This window comes from Lotus japonicus, chromosome 4 (assembly GCF_012489685.1).
Source record: "Lotus japonicus ecotype B-129 chromosome 4, LjGifu_v1.2".
Taxonomy (NCBI): domain Eukaryota; kingdom Viridiplantae; phylum Streptophyta; class Magnoliopsida; order Fabales; family Fabaceae; genus Lotus; species Lotus japonicus.
The window spans coordinates 9,269,201-9,283,528 of NC_080044.1; the positions used below are offsets into that span (position 1 = coordinate 9,269,201).

General features: G+C 35.4%; 1 protein-coding gene across 2 annotated transcripts; it reads left to right on the plus strand.

The window, feature by feature from the left end:
* The first annotated feature begins 1,829 nt into the window (after positions 1-1,829).
* On the plus strand, positions 1,830-14,328 carry LOC130714280 (autophagy-related protein 2). 2 transcript variants are annotated; one of them, XM_057564184.1, is made up of 15 exons: positions 1,830-2,242; positions 3,437-4,494; positions 5,097-5,245; positions 5,537-5,706; positions 5,859-9,008; positions 9,110-9,222; positions 9,646-9,853; positions 10,425-10,538; positions 11,058-11,165; positions 11,245-11,377; positions 12,348-12,550; positions 13,140-13,336; positions 13,467-13,542; positions 13,630-13,790; positions 14,087-14,328. In XM_057564184.1, the coding sequence occupies exons 1-13, from the start codon at positions 2,045-2,047 to the stop codon at positions 13,534-13,536; spliced, it is 5,871 nt and encodes a 1,956-aa protein (XP_057420167.1). In that variant the 5' UTR covers positions 1,830-2,044; the 3' UTR covers positions 13,537-13,542; positions 13,630-13,790; positions 14,087-14,328. The 2 variants fall into 2 exon arrangements, with proteins under 2 accessions (XP_057420167.1, XP_057420166.1); XM_057564183.1 differs by having other exon boundaries at positions 13,630-13,723.

Genomic DNA, 14,328 nt, shown 5'->3' on the forward strand with positions numbered 1-14,328 from the left:
TAAACCCTGATCCTTCATCCTTCAATACCTTTCATTCCCTTAGCTCATCAAGTGAGCTACCCACTAATACGAATTTCGTGGGGACCTGTGGTATGGGTTGGTTCAGAATTTGTATGGCCCGAATTTCCTGCAAACTAGTTGCAGCAGCAACATGTTTAAGCGAGTCAAGTTCCACTCTTCGTTTTCCCACACATCTGCTACAATAAAGGTTGTATAAAAAATATTAACATAAGACGGTTAATAATATAATTGTCCGAATCTCCAACCAATTATCATAACAAAATGATGATGAACCAGCTCCAAGTTTGGCCCCAAAACCAATCGTGATGCTATTCTTAGCCTGAATGATTCCTTTTCATATGTAAGAGAACTTATATTTATGAGCAACAAACACATAATTTTTTACATTAAAAATATAAAATACTGTCATTTAAAGTATCAATATATATTATAATTATTCTCAACTAATTTTTAGATTTTAGAAATAATAATTTTCGATTTTCAATAGTAAAATATCTCTCTATAATCACTTAACCATTTATCTATTGTACAGTTTCACTTTTGTCTCCCACTTATATCCTTTGTGTAGTTTTGATCCCTAAAATTTAAAAATTGCATTTTTCATCCCACATGTTTACCTTCGTTAGTAATTTTGGAGATCCGTCCAATTCCATCCATAAACTAATGTGTTATTTCTTAGAAAACTAATTAAAAATAAAAAAGTAAAAAACTTCATATGGAAAACCCAAATATCCATCATCTCCATCCCATTTTACCATCAGCTACATATAACCCGAGTAAACTCTAGCAAGTTCAGAGCATTTCTTTAACTTAATTCCTCGTCTCCCTTCTACCTTTCCAACCTAGCAACCACCATACCCTTTTCTCCTCTTCCCTTTTAAACATCCTAGACGATTATGAGCAACTGCCCATTTATTTGGGAAAGCTCTCTCTAAGTTTGAGTGCATAGTAGTTATATTGGAGTTGATGGAATGTTGTTGTTAATCAACACTTTTGAATTTTTTTTGGAACATCAGAAAGACAAACTGCACTCTACATAGATCGATTTCTGGATGTCCCCTATCTAATCCATATATTATCTAGCTCTTACCACTCTTGAGCTATAATTTGGGGACACTTTTAAATCAATTAGACTAATTTTGAAATTTTTAAAATAAATTCCAAGTACCTATATTTTTATTATTAAAATAGATTATATGAATTTGATTAATCTCTTTTAAGATATTTTATAATAGAATTGATTATTTCATAAAAATGCACATGCCTGTAGAAGAGCCATCAGATGAATATTTTATTGTTTTTTCCCTCTTGTAAAAAAAGATGAATATTATTTTTGGGTTTATTGTTTAAAATAACATTTATATATATCAAAATGTTTTTTTTGTTACATATATCAAAATGTTTAGCTATATATATTGAAATCATTTAACAAAATATAATAATATTACTTGTTAATTATTGGCAATCAATTTGATGACACGTTAATGAAAATAGATTAATGTCTTGTTCACAATTTCTATTATATATATCATTATACTTACATTTAATGAAGAAAATACTGTTTCAAAAAAATAACGAAAATACCATAAAAAAAAAAGAAAGAAATACGTGAGATATCATTAATGACGTGACAAGAAAAGAAAGCAAAAATAAAATGGAATGATATGATCCAAATCCAAATAATCAAAACTAATAAAAGTAATTAAAAAATAATTAATTGATAAGGTCATGAGTCACAAGACGACACGAATACGGAAAACCGAACCAAAAAGCAGAATATTAGAAAAGGAACATGATAGAGTTAAGTCAAGTTGATATTGAGATTTTAAAAACCTTATAAAACATCTTCATCAATTTCTTCGTTGTTGCGTATGGAGGAGGAGCTTTCTCGTAGTTGGTCGCCGCCACCGCAAAACATCGCAACCCACCGTCATCCTCCTTCTTCTCCGATTTCACGGTTTCAGCCGGAACCCTAATTCCTCAATTTCCCCCAATTTCGAAGAAACCACCACCCACCATCACCATGTGGAACATTGCGAAATCAGCGGAAGCCATGTTCTCCCGCTGGGCACTCAAGAGGGTTTTCAAATTCTTCCTCAAGAAGAAATTGGGGCAGTTCATTCTCGGTGACATCGACCTTGACCAGCTCGATGTTCAGCTCTCTCAGGGTACCATTCAGCTCACCGATCTCGCTCTCAATCTCGACTTCATCAACGCCAAGGTAATGCACTGATGCTTCTGTTTATCATGTTTTATAAGTTTCTTTTTGTTTCCCTCAATTTTCGTCGGTTGTTGATGTTGATGAGTGTAGTAATATATTGCATATATTTGCTTGAGATTATTGATGCTTCTTTGACATGAGTTGTCCTAGGGATTAATTATTAGATTAAGCCAAATGCTAACTAGTTCCCGACAGTTAGGATCGTAATATAACTACGCCCAATTATACGATCGAACGTAGCTTTGATACCATTTATTAGGTTTATAAGTGTTAGACAATTGATATACTGGAAGAGTATTGGATCAACTAGAAGAAGGGTGTAGTGTTATTGGCTTTGGTTCTTTGTAGTAGAAGCTAGCAAATAAACCAAGTAACCAACGCTAGCTAAGGTTTCAAAAATAGCAAGTTTTTATTCTCTCAATTGGTTAAGGGCTTAAGGGATCTGGTTAGTAGGACCCTGAGATTAATTATACTGGTAGAAACTATGGGGATGGGAATACGTGGAATTACAGTATGTGATAGTGCATTGCAATTAATTGTTTGTAGACGCAAATGTTAGCTTGAGAACAAAATCGTTGCCATTGGATCAGGTGTGTAAAGTCAATATTAGAATGTTAGATCATATGGCGTTTAAGTCACTTATTATTTTGGCCATCCCAGTTTTGTCAAATAGCCGATATGGCGTAGCGCTCTGAGGGATCACCGCTATCCACTATTTGCCACTATTTGTCGCTATTTTCCACTCTGAGGGCTTGACATAGCGGACTTTTGGCTTTCGCTATTTTCCGCGATCCGTGATGAACAACACTGGGCATCCAGGTGAGATTGGATGGTCAAGTTCGTCTTCTCCAACCTCCCTGAATAAGAAGGTGCCCTCCCCTCAGTTGATATGCTCTCATTGATGCACGCACATGCACCCATCACATCTTACAGAGTCTAAGTGCATCAAATGGTGCTTGTCATAGGAATAATGTGAATTCTTAATGTAGGGTCTTAATTTTCATACTTCTCAAGAAGACTAAGTGCATCAAGTGGTGTTTGTCTTGGGAATAATGTGAATCTTAATATAGGGTCCTAGTTTTCATTGTTATGTAGCGCTAAGGTTTTTTTATTGAAAGTATTCTCTGTTAAAAATTGTCAATGGTATTTATTTTTTAGTTAGCTCATTGTTTTCTTATGCTTGTGTTTTAACAGTTGAGCAAGACAGCATCTGTTATGGTCAAAGAAGGATCAATTGGCTACCTGTTGGTTAAAATGCCTTGGAGTGGTAAAGGTTGTGAGGTTGAACTCAATGAGCTCGAACTAGTAGTTGCTCCATGCACAGATAGAATCTCAACTACTGAGGATGAAACTTGTGGCTCTGTCGATAATGATAATTGTCACTTCAGATATAACTCAACTAGGACTGAGCATGAAATAGCAGATGATGCTCTCAAATCAACTTTGGTAGACGTTCACGAAGGTGTGAAAACTATTGCAAAGATGGTAAAGTGGTTGCTTACAAGCTTCCATGTGAAAATAACAAACATAATTGTTGCATTTGATCCATCTTTAGACAATGAAGAGAAGAAAGCAAATTGTCATCATACCTTAGTTCTACGAATTTCTGAAATTCAATGCGGAACAAGTCTTTCTGAAGATGTTGGTTCAAGTGTTGATGTCCTTGGAATAAGCCAGTTAACAAACTTTGTAAAGTTTCATGGGGCAGTGCTTGAACTTCTCAAAATAGATAATGATGATAACCAGTTATCCTTTCAACATGTATCAAAAGTAGGGTGTGGTGAACCTGTTTTGGGATCAAATAGAACCACATGTCCAGTCATAACCGGGAAGCAAGACGGATTTGGTGGAAATATAAAATTAAGTATTCCTTGGAAGAATGGATCTTTGGACATACGCAAGGTGGATGCAGATATTTGTGTTGATCCTGTAGTGTTAAGATTTCAACCTAGCACAATTAAATGGTTATTGCAGTCATGGGAAACTCTTAAAAAGCTGAATAATGATGGCAAAGGTTGCAGGAGTAACAACTTAAGAGGACCTGCCCAATTGAATTCTACATTATGTCCTTCAACTTTAGATTCTGTTAACAATGTCACCAGTGGAACAATAACTGGTCATGGTAGTTTGCCCACTGAGGGTGTTTCTTTGACCCATCCAGAACCCCTTACTCATCTCATATCAGATTGGGTGCCATTCTCTACCCATCTAAGTCATAAAGATGGGATTCAAGAACTTGATTTTGGGGCAAGGTAGGTCCTAATTTTGCGCATTTTTAATGTCATCATTGTTAAAGAAGAATTTAGTAGAAGATAAATTGCAGTTGGCAATCCTTCTAGAGACTTTGACAGTTATGGAATCTTATGAAGTTTGACCAATTCACTTTTTCTGACAATATCATAATTAAGATTTTTCTTTTTGTGTCATCTTGTTGAATAGTAGATTTTCCTCCGCTGCTTCTGAAGTAAAACATATGCTTCTCCCCTCCCAAAGGAGGAAAAATAACTCTCCACCTGAACTTTTTTGAAATTTCTCTAGTATTCAAAATCTCTACTAGTTGTATGTATTACAGCGGAGTCTAAAAACTTTTACACGTCTGTATAATTAAACTTCACTGTATTCTTAAGTAAACACTTTTGTTTTGTTAATTTCACTTATATGTGTATGTTGTGCAATTTTACTTGATGTTTACAATGTCCCTGGAATTCTTCTTTCTCATGATAGCTATTATCTACATGAGAGAGAAATCAAAATCATATCTGTAATTTTAGCATTTATCAGTGTCCTCTACATTTATTGACTCATTTGTTAGCGTTTGGATGCTGTTGCTAATCTGTGATGTGAACTCCTGCAGTGTGGATCAGTTTTTTGAATGTTTTGATGGTATGAGAAATTCTCAATCGGCTTTAGGGAGCAGTGGAATGTGGAATTGGACATGTTCAGTTTTTAGTGCAATTACTGCTGCATCTAGCCTTGCTTCTGGATCTTTACATATTCCTTCTGGTACTTGACTACTCATGGCGTTTCTTACAGTAGTGATCATTGAAACTTTATATCTTCAATTTTGTTTGCACTGTGCTTTTTCATTATTTTCAGAGTCTGGTTTAGAACTTTATACATACAGTTAATTCATACAAACACCATTCTTTCTTGCCTCAATGCATGCAATATATGGTAGATATCTGTTTCTATTGTTTTTTGCCAAACAAATAAGCATTGCAGAATATATAATTATAATATTTCCTTTTGATACTTTGTTTGTACTAATTCATTTTTATGACATTGATCAAACAGAACAGCAACATGTGGAAACCAATCTCAGGACGACTTCTGCTGGAATATCTGTTGTTTTGTCATTCTTTGATGAAGAGAATAATTTTTATGACCTTAAAATTTGGAACACAGCTGGATTACAAATTGATTATCTTGCTGCAGAGTGCCATGAAATTGATGTTGCTTTAAGGGTAATTTTTTCTTTCATGAGAACCCCCTTGCATTCTCACTAGTTATTAACCATGGCTTCATGCTTGCTTTCTGAGACCTACCTTTATCTTCTTTCTGCTATCTCATTTTGAATAAACCTCACATTAACTTTATTGTATTGTAATCTCAACAGGTATCTCCTCAAGGTATGACTCTTGATGGAAGGGTGAAAGAACTAGAAGTTGCTAATTTCATGAACATTGGAATTGATGCTAAAAATCGAAATGCTTTAGTTTATCACCTACAAGCTAAGGTCCTTGATGCTCTCCCTTTGTGTAGCGCTTACAATATAGATTCAGATTCATTAATTGGGGAAGCTGCAACAGATTTACCCTTTGGGAATAAGGATTGCTTACTGAAAGTTATGTTGTTTAAAACTTCTGGTGTGACCAATTGCAAATTTACCTTGCAATCAAGTTCATCAGATGGTAGTTTGACTGGGATGTCATCATTCTCACTGAACTTGCCCCCATTTATTCTCTGGGTAATATTTCCTGTAATAAATGTGATCACTAACCTGCTTGAGGAAATTGGAAAATCACTTGAAGTAAATAACAAGGCAAAGGGAGTTCTGTCTGAAGCCTCAGATGAGAAGTGCGGATCATCTCGTAGTGATTTGAAGGAAGGTTTTAGTCCCTCTGTGACATCCTTCTCCACAACAGAATGTTCGCATGGTGATATATCAATTTCAAGTGCAAGAGTTGTGCTATGTTTTCCTTTCGAAAGGGTTGGAGATGATGCTTCTTCATTTTTCTGGGAAAAGTTTATTGCTTTTGATTTTACTTCATCATCACCTTCCAACAAGGGTTGCACCCCAGATGGTAGTCAAGCTTCAAATGCAAGTTCAAAGGAAAGAGTTCCTTCAGCAGCCGCTCGTTCTCTTCAGTTGAATTTTTGTGATCTGGATATCTACTTGATCACATCAACAAGTAATGACTGTGGGAAAATCAACTATGATGTTCCGAATGAGAAATTTTCTGCAAGCTGCTTTCTTTCTATTGCTCGTAAAAGGGGTTGTTTCTCTGTTGTTCGTGTAGTTTGGCAGGGAGGCCAAGTGACTGGTCCTTGGATTGCGAAGAAAGCTAGATTATTTGCTAATTCAGAACAATCAAGGGGAAAAGATGATATTGCAGGAAGAGGGTACGAGTTTGCATCAGTATCAACAGTGAAAGATCTGGAAGATTGGAAATCTCAAACTCAACAAGAGTTGATTCTAAGCTCGTCATGTCTCGTGCATGTCCATCTATTTCAAGCTTTGATTAACGTCAATGATTCTCAATATAAAGACATACATCACCTTTTACTTCAGTTGCTGAATGCATTGACATGTGTGCCCTCTCAGGAAGCCATTGTTGAGAAAGAACCCTCTGTCCCACAATCATCAATATTTATGGAATGTGATTCTGTAGAGATTGTTATTAGTAAGGATACATCTGAGATCATCAGAAGCTCAATCAAGAGTGAACTTCCTGGACAGTGGCATCAATTCAAGCTGAAGGTTCAAAAGTTTGAGTTACTGTCTGTCACTAATACTGGTGGTATTAAGGCAGCTAGTTTCTTCCGATTAACCCACGGTGAAGGAAAGTTGTCTGGGTTCATCACTGGAGTTCCTGATCATGAGTTCCTTCTGATTACTTGTAATAACTCCTCTGTGAAGCGAGGTAATGGTGGAGGTTCCAATGCATTATCTTCTAGATGTGCTGGTTGTGATATCATGTATCTGTCTGATCCAGAGAATTCCCATAATATTACATCTATAGCTGTTAGTTGTGGCACAGTTATTGCTGTTGGCGGCCGATTGGATTGGTTTGATGTAATATCATCTTTTTTCATATTGCCGGCTCCTAATACTAAAGATGCAGGTGATACTAGTGTTTCAGCGAAAGAACAAAATCTCTCTTACACAACTTCTTTTGTTCTCAGCTTGATTGATATTGCTTTTAGTTATGAGCCCTACATGAAAAATCTGGTGGTGGTTCAGACTGAAGTTCTCATTTCAGAGCCTGGCTTTTCTTGTGTCAAAGAAGATATGGGTGGACAAAGTGTTTCTTGTCTGTTGGCTGCTTCCAGCTTGACGCTTTCAAATTCATCTTTGGCGGATTCAGCTGAAAGTGTTTTCCAAATTCGAGTGCAAGACCTAGGGTTTTTGCTTCATTTGATATCAGATCTGAATTCTCTCCCTAGCACTTATAGTGTAGAAAGTCTTCAAAAGACTGGTTATGTTAAAGTTGCTCAGGAGGCTTTTTTGGAGGCAATTTTGAAACTGAACTGTGCTAATGGTCTTCTTTGGGAACTAGAATTATCTAAATCACACCTTAATGTGGAAACTTGCTATGATACAACTGCTACTCTGATTCGTTTGGCTTCTCAACTTCAGCAATTATTTGCCCCTGATGTTGAGGAATCCATTGTGCATTTGCAGAATAGGTGGGATACTGTTCAACAGGCACAGCAAAGGAGTGAATTTAATAATGAAAGTAAGAATCTCACACGTGATATGCTGGCTTCAACTTCTGAACAATCCTCTCCAAAACAATTTTCAAAGGATGGGTCTAGTATAGCTGGCTTGATGGATGAAATATGTGAAGATGTATTTCAAGTAAATGACAACAATACACGACAATCTTGTTATTTTGACCCAGGATCTTGCATGCCGCTTGATGGAAGCATGATTGAGGTTGGTAATATGAATTTGGATGGGCCTGAAGTTCTCTCTCCTGAATTAACTTTGTCTGAGTCAGTGCCTTTAATAGGACAAGAAGGTAATCACGCTTCATTTCTGCAAGATGGTTGCTTTCCAGAGATTATAGAAAGCTATTGTTTGTCTGACTTACGCCCTCTGTCTGAGCTATCTTCAAACAAACTAAGGAATGTAGAACATAGAAATATTGATAGAGGAAGTGGCGGATGGTATGGAGGCTCCTCTTTAAAAGTTCTAGAAAACCACATTTCAGAGGAAAATGAAAAAACTGGATTAAAGGCTGCAGATCAGGGCATGCTTCTATCTAATGATAGTCCATCCCACAAAGAGATTTGTGGACGTGTGATTCTTAATAAAATTGACATAAGATGGAAAATGTATGGTGGTTCTGATTGGCTTTATTTAGGGAAAAAAGGGCAACATTGTGGGAGGAACACATCTGTTTGCTTGGAACTTGCATTGTCTGGGATGAAATTTCAGTATGATATATTTCCAGTTGGTGGACTACATGTATCTAAGATGTCTGTGTCTGTTCAAGATTTTTATCTGTTTGACAGAAGCCAAGATGCACCTTGGATACTGGTAATTTTGAAAGTTTTGCTGCTTTAAATTTCAGGACTTTATGTCAAATATATTGGAATTGCGATTTCTAGGTTTTTATAACTCTTTTTTTGAATTGTAAGGTGCTCGGATATTATCACTCAAAAGGTCATCCTAGGGAATCTTATTCAAAATCATTTAAGTTGGACTTGGAGGCTGTTAGACCAGATCCTCTAACTCCCCTTGAGGAGTACAGGTAAGAGTGTTATAATACAAGTTTAAACTGTCTTTGTAGATGATAGGAATAATAATTTTTCTTTTTGATAAACCTCATCTTTAGTTGCAACTGAAAGTAAGCTGAGTGATATGGGAATTGCTTCAATTTTCTTCAAGTATTTCTATACTTATAGCTATGTCTTTTTGGCTAAAATGTAACATCCTCATTGCTTGTAAATTTTTGCTGCCTCGTTCCATATAGCTTTACATGGTGATTGGTTGTTTTCGGGTTGTGACTTGGGATCTATTTGTGTTATTATATATTCAGAGATAGTCGATATTGCAGTGTTTCTTTGCTACTTGAGTCCACTGGATGATGTATACTATCAAATTTAAAATAAAATATAGGATAAATAAGCAAAAAGTGCTGTATACATTACTTGTTTGTTTTTATCCTTTTCAGATTAAATGTTGCTGTTCTACCTATGCTATTACATCTACATCAGCGCCAGCTTGATTTTCTTATTGATTTCTTTGGGAGAAAAAACACATTGAATGATCAGTTTCCCAATAATTGTCAAGATTTGGAGGGTTCAAAATCTGTGCCCGAGAATAGTAAAGATCCTGCTTGTCATTCAATTGCACAAGAGGCATTGCTTCCTTACTTCCAGGCAAGTGGTGTTCTAGAACATGATTATATTTTTAATTTCTTGTTTAGCTTGAACTAGACCTCTTGAATGTACATTCTATAGTTTGCCGTGATGTTTGTGAAGAAAGGATTTGTCTTCTTTGCAGTGAAGGGTGCATTTAAAGGGTAAAAAGTGTTGGCTTATTATCATTAATTAGGAAATCAACGGTTGAGATGTTAACAACAACTTGTCTGTTGAACATGTGAATATTTTATCACAACCTCAACTACTGATTTTTTCAATCAGCATTTATAATTTTGTGCTTCTCCAACTCCATTCTAATCACTTTATAGTCAAATCTGTAAAGAAATGTGGAAATCCAATCAAATAATATGCCAATAAATCTAGTTTCTGAGCTTAGCTGAAGAAATGTTATCCCCTGATCAATTCAACACTACTCCCCTTTATATTTTAATTGTGCTTTGGCGAGTTTTAAGTTCAAGATACACATAAATCTAATTCGCACCCTAGACCTGATATTAGGACATGTTAATTTGATTAGCTTTTCTTCTAGCTGATCATATTAATGTATTTGTATATTGATTTGTTCCAGATGCTTGATATATGGCCTATTCTTGTTCGGGTGGATTACAGTCCCAATCATGTAGATCTAGCAGCGTTAAGGCGTGGGAAGTATGTAGAACTTGTAAATCTCATTCCTTGGAAGGTAGACTTTGCTCTTTAGTTGTTTATTTAAGAAACTCTTTCTTGTTACTTTTAATTTTTCTAATTACCCATATTTTCATCTAATAGACTCAGTGTTATAATAGTAGCATCAGTTTTTGATATATCAGCGAAATTGCCTATACTATTACTTGGTGGGGAGAGTTCAAGCGATAGATAGTTTTGTGTGCTTATATAGTATAGAAAAGTGCAAGATACCTTGGTACATTTGTCAGTATCAAGATTCTGTTAAAGCCATTCTTTTTTAAATTAACCTGGATTTCTGTCTAACCAGATAAATGATTTTGTTATGTATATGCTGCTGCAACATTGCTCCTGGTTGTGTACTCTGAAAATTACATATCAACTATCAAGAATTTTTTACCTTTGTATTTATGATAATATTATTGTTAAATAACACATTGCTCTGATGTTACTGAAAATGAAGCTTGCATAATAGTAAAAATAGTTTCTTGTCAGGATATGTTATTGGAATTGATAATATGTTTGCAAATTGTCCCAGGGGGTTGAGCTTAACCTGAAACATGTTCATTCTTCTGGCATCTATGGTTGGGGCAGTGTTTGTGAAACAACTATAGGGGAGTGGCTGGAAGATATATCTCAGAATCAGGTATGGTATCTTGGATTATATTGCTTGAGGATGTGAGTATTACTTTTAGTCCTCTTAATTTTTAATTTTCATTATGTAGATTCATAAAGTACTGCGGGGGCTTCCTACTGTACGGTCATTAATTGCAGTTGGGGCTGGTGCTGCTAAGCTGGTTTCGTCCCCAGTAGAAAACTACAAGAAGGAGCGGAGAGTGCTCAAGGGTATGCAAAGAGGTAGGTTAGATTGATTGATATTTCTTCACTTGTTTGGTTACCTGTATAATTTGGCTATATATCGGAGCAAAATAATAATCAGCAATGTCAATTTAAGTTCATGAAAATGTTTGAGATATATGTCAGTACTTGGAAGTGCTAACGTGTCTGGAAGTCAGTCCCATAAGGCATAAGCATATATTTAGAAATTGCGACGCTTAAGGTTTCATTATGTGTAAGATTGGCTATATCTAAATTTTGATATTAAGCAAAACATTTTCTTTCTTGATGAAAAAATGGAGCTGCCACCGTCATTTTTTATGACTGCAAAACTCTTCTGCTATCACTGGATTTCATATACTATTACTTCTTATATTTCAGCTATATGTGGGGACTGGGGAATGATGTAGCTGAATGGAGCTGAGCATCTTGGTCTTAGTTTTGAATAATAATCTCTGCCAATCTTCTAGTATCAGGATTAGGGATTAATTGTTTATTTGGAGTTCGTTATTTAGCTAGAGCTAGCTTTTTATTATTTTTTAAAACTTACGTTATAAGATTGCGGTGGACATTGTTAAATTACATTGAAGATTTTCAGGTTGCTTGAGTTGGACCGAAAACAGGTTTTGATATACATTGGAAGCAATTTAAAAATTTGAGGTTTAAACTTTTGATTAATAAGTGAGAATTACCCATTAACTAGTTTATTGGTTAACTAGTTAATTAACTATAATTTTTTTTTTTTAAACTAGTGGCAGCTAAAGAGTCTTTTCCCTTGTGAATTAGTACTAGTTGCAACAACTTGTACAAAGTCAGTTTTGATTTTCTGTTAGTGGGACTTTTAAAGATTCCATAGCTGAATTTGATAAAATATACATTACATAATTTTAAGTTTGATTAGTATTTTCTCAACCAAGGAATTCGATCATTAATTTGTCATACTCGTTACCAGTTTTCAATTTCATAGTAATGCTTAATTTTTTTTTTATAGGTACAATTGCATTTCTTCGAAGCATTTCTCTTGAAGCTGTTGGACTTGGAGTTCATCTAGCTGCTGGTGCGCATGATATTCTTCTCCAAGCAGAATATATTCTTGCAAGCATACCTTCGCCAGTTCCTCTGCCTGTAAAAGATAAATCAAAGATCGATGTTCGATCTAATCAACCTAAGGATGCCCAACAAGGAATTCAACAGGTAGAATTTCAAACATATTGAGAATTGTAAAATTAGTAGATACCGAGACAACGTTAGATTTAATCCGTGTGTCTAAACTCTAAACTACACAACGGGGGGTCAACATATATAATAGACCCCATAAAAGCACATACAAAATTTCCTAGAAATATCATATTTACCTATTTACATGATTACTTTCCTATTTACAGGATTAGGTTACCTAATAACCATAAATAAAATATATCCTACTTATTTACAAGATATCTAACAAGAATGATGTAGTGCTTTATCTTGTCTCCTTTTCTTCATGTATTACTATTAAATGAAAGGCTAGAAAAAACATGCGTTGAGTAAATGAAAGCCAGATAAGTAACTTGCAGTAGCAATGTTTGTGGTGTTACGAAGTATCACTAGACCTATTGAAACCATTATGTTCATTGTTGGGTAAGTTTCTTGTAAATGTATGTTTATATTTCAAATACCCAATTTCATTTACATGGGGAGTAGGATGCTTGGATAATAACCTGATTTCGACGTGTTTGCAACTTTGCATTGTGTTTTTTAATTTCTCATCCTGACTGTATGAATGCCAATTTTCTTTTTACAGGCTTGTGAGAGTCTCAGTGATGGCTTTGGGAAATCTGCTGCTGTGTTAGTTCAGAACCCATTAAAAAAGTTCCAGCGTGGTTCAGGTGCAGGACCTGCCTTGGCTGCAGCTGTACGAGCAGTTCCTGCGGCTGCCATGGCTCCTGCTTCAGCTTGTGCAAGTGCTGTGCACTATGCTCTTCTTGGATTTAGAAATAGGTACGATGTTATAAACTACATTTGATTTGAAATGATTATTTTCTCAGTTTTCAATTTTCTGTTTATTAACTCCTGATTTTGCTTAAACTGGATACAACCAATGTTGTTTTATCCCCCTCCCTCTTTTCAGCCTTGATCCCGAACGTAAAAAGGAGTCCATGGAGAAATATTGTCCAGCACAACCCTGGGAAGAAGACTGATTAATGGTACCATTATTAACATATTACTTTGTATTTGTACTAAATTGGCATTACTATTGTTATTGTGACATTTTTTTCCAATTTGATATGCAGAATATGTGAGGATCGAGTAATACACGTGCTTCACTGACCAAGGATATTCAGAAGAGCATTTTTTTGTCCACAGGGCCTGTCTCTCGTTAATCATGTGAGTTGGGCTTCCATTCTTGGTAGAAGATAGCACAAAATGCACTTTATCAGCTAGGTTTTAGCGGGTGAGAAGAGAAATTTTTGGCTAGTTAGTTTGGAATGTCATTGCTAGCTATGATGGTTGCTATAAAGCTAATTTTTCATTATACGTACCTTCTCACCGTGAATCGATTTTTAGTAAACTTGATAATTTTTTATGATAACTATTGATCTTGAATGTTGTTCTTGGGGAGAGTACTGTTAGGTAATAAATTTATTTCGGAATACATGTGACGTCTGTCTGCATTGTAAATTGAGTTCTTATTTATGCTTCATGCTGTTTGTCCCATTTCCCTCTTCTGAACATGAGCATTGGCTGCAGATGTACAGTGACGGAGCCGGTCTGGTGATTCTTTTATATCAGAGTAATTGTATATACTGTAAATCCAGATGGTGCTTCTTAATCCTATTCTCATCCAAACGGATGTCATTGTAGGTTAAACGGCCCCATTTGTTTAGTTAGATGTACATAATAATGTAATATAATTCTTTGAAATCCTTGATATCAATGTATATTGGCTATCATTTTTGTAAATACAATGTTTATATTATTACTTGACAGTA

Coding starts and splice junctions, on each gene's coding strand:
- LOC130714280 (XM_057564184.1), top strand. CDS start 2,045: ATGTGGAACATTGCGAAATCAGCGGAAGCCATGTTCTCCCGCTGGGCA. Junction 2,243..3,436: donor TCGACTTCATCAACGCCAAG/GTAATGCACTGA, acceptor GTGTTTTAACAG/TTGAGCAAGACAGCATCTGT. Junction 5,707..5,858: donor AAATTGATGTTGCTTTAAGG/GTAATTTTTTCT, acceptor TAATCTCAACAG/GTATCTCCTCAAGGTATGAC.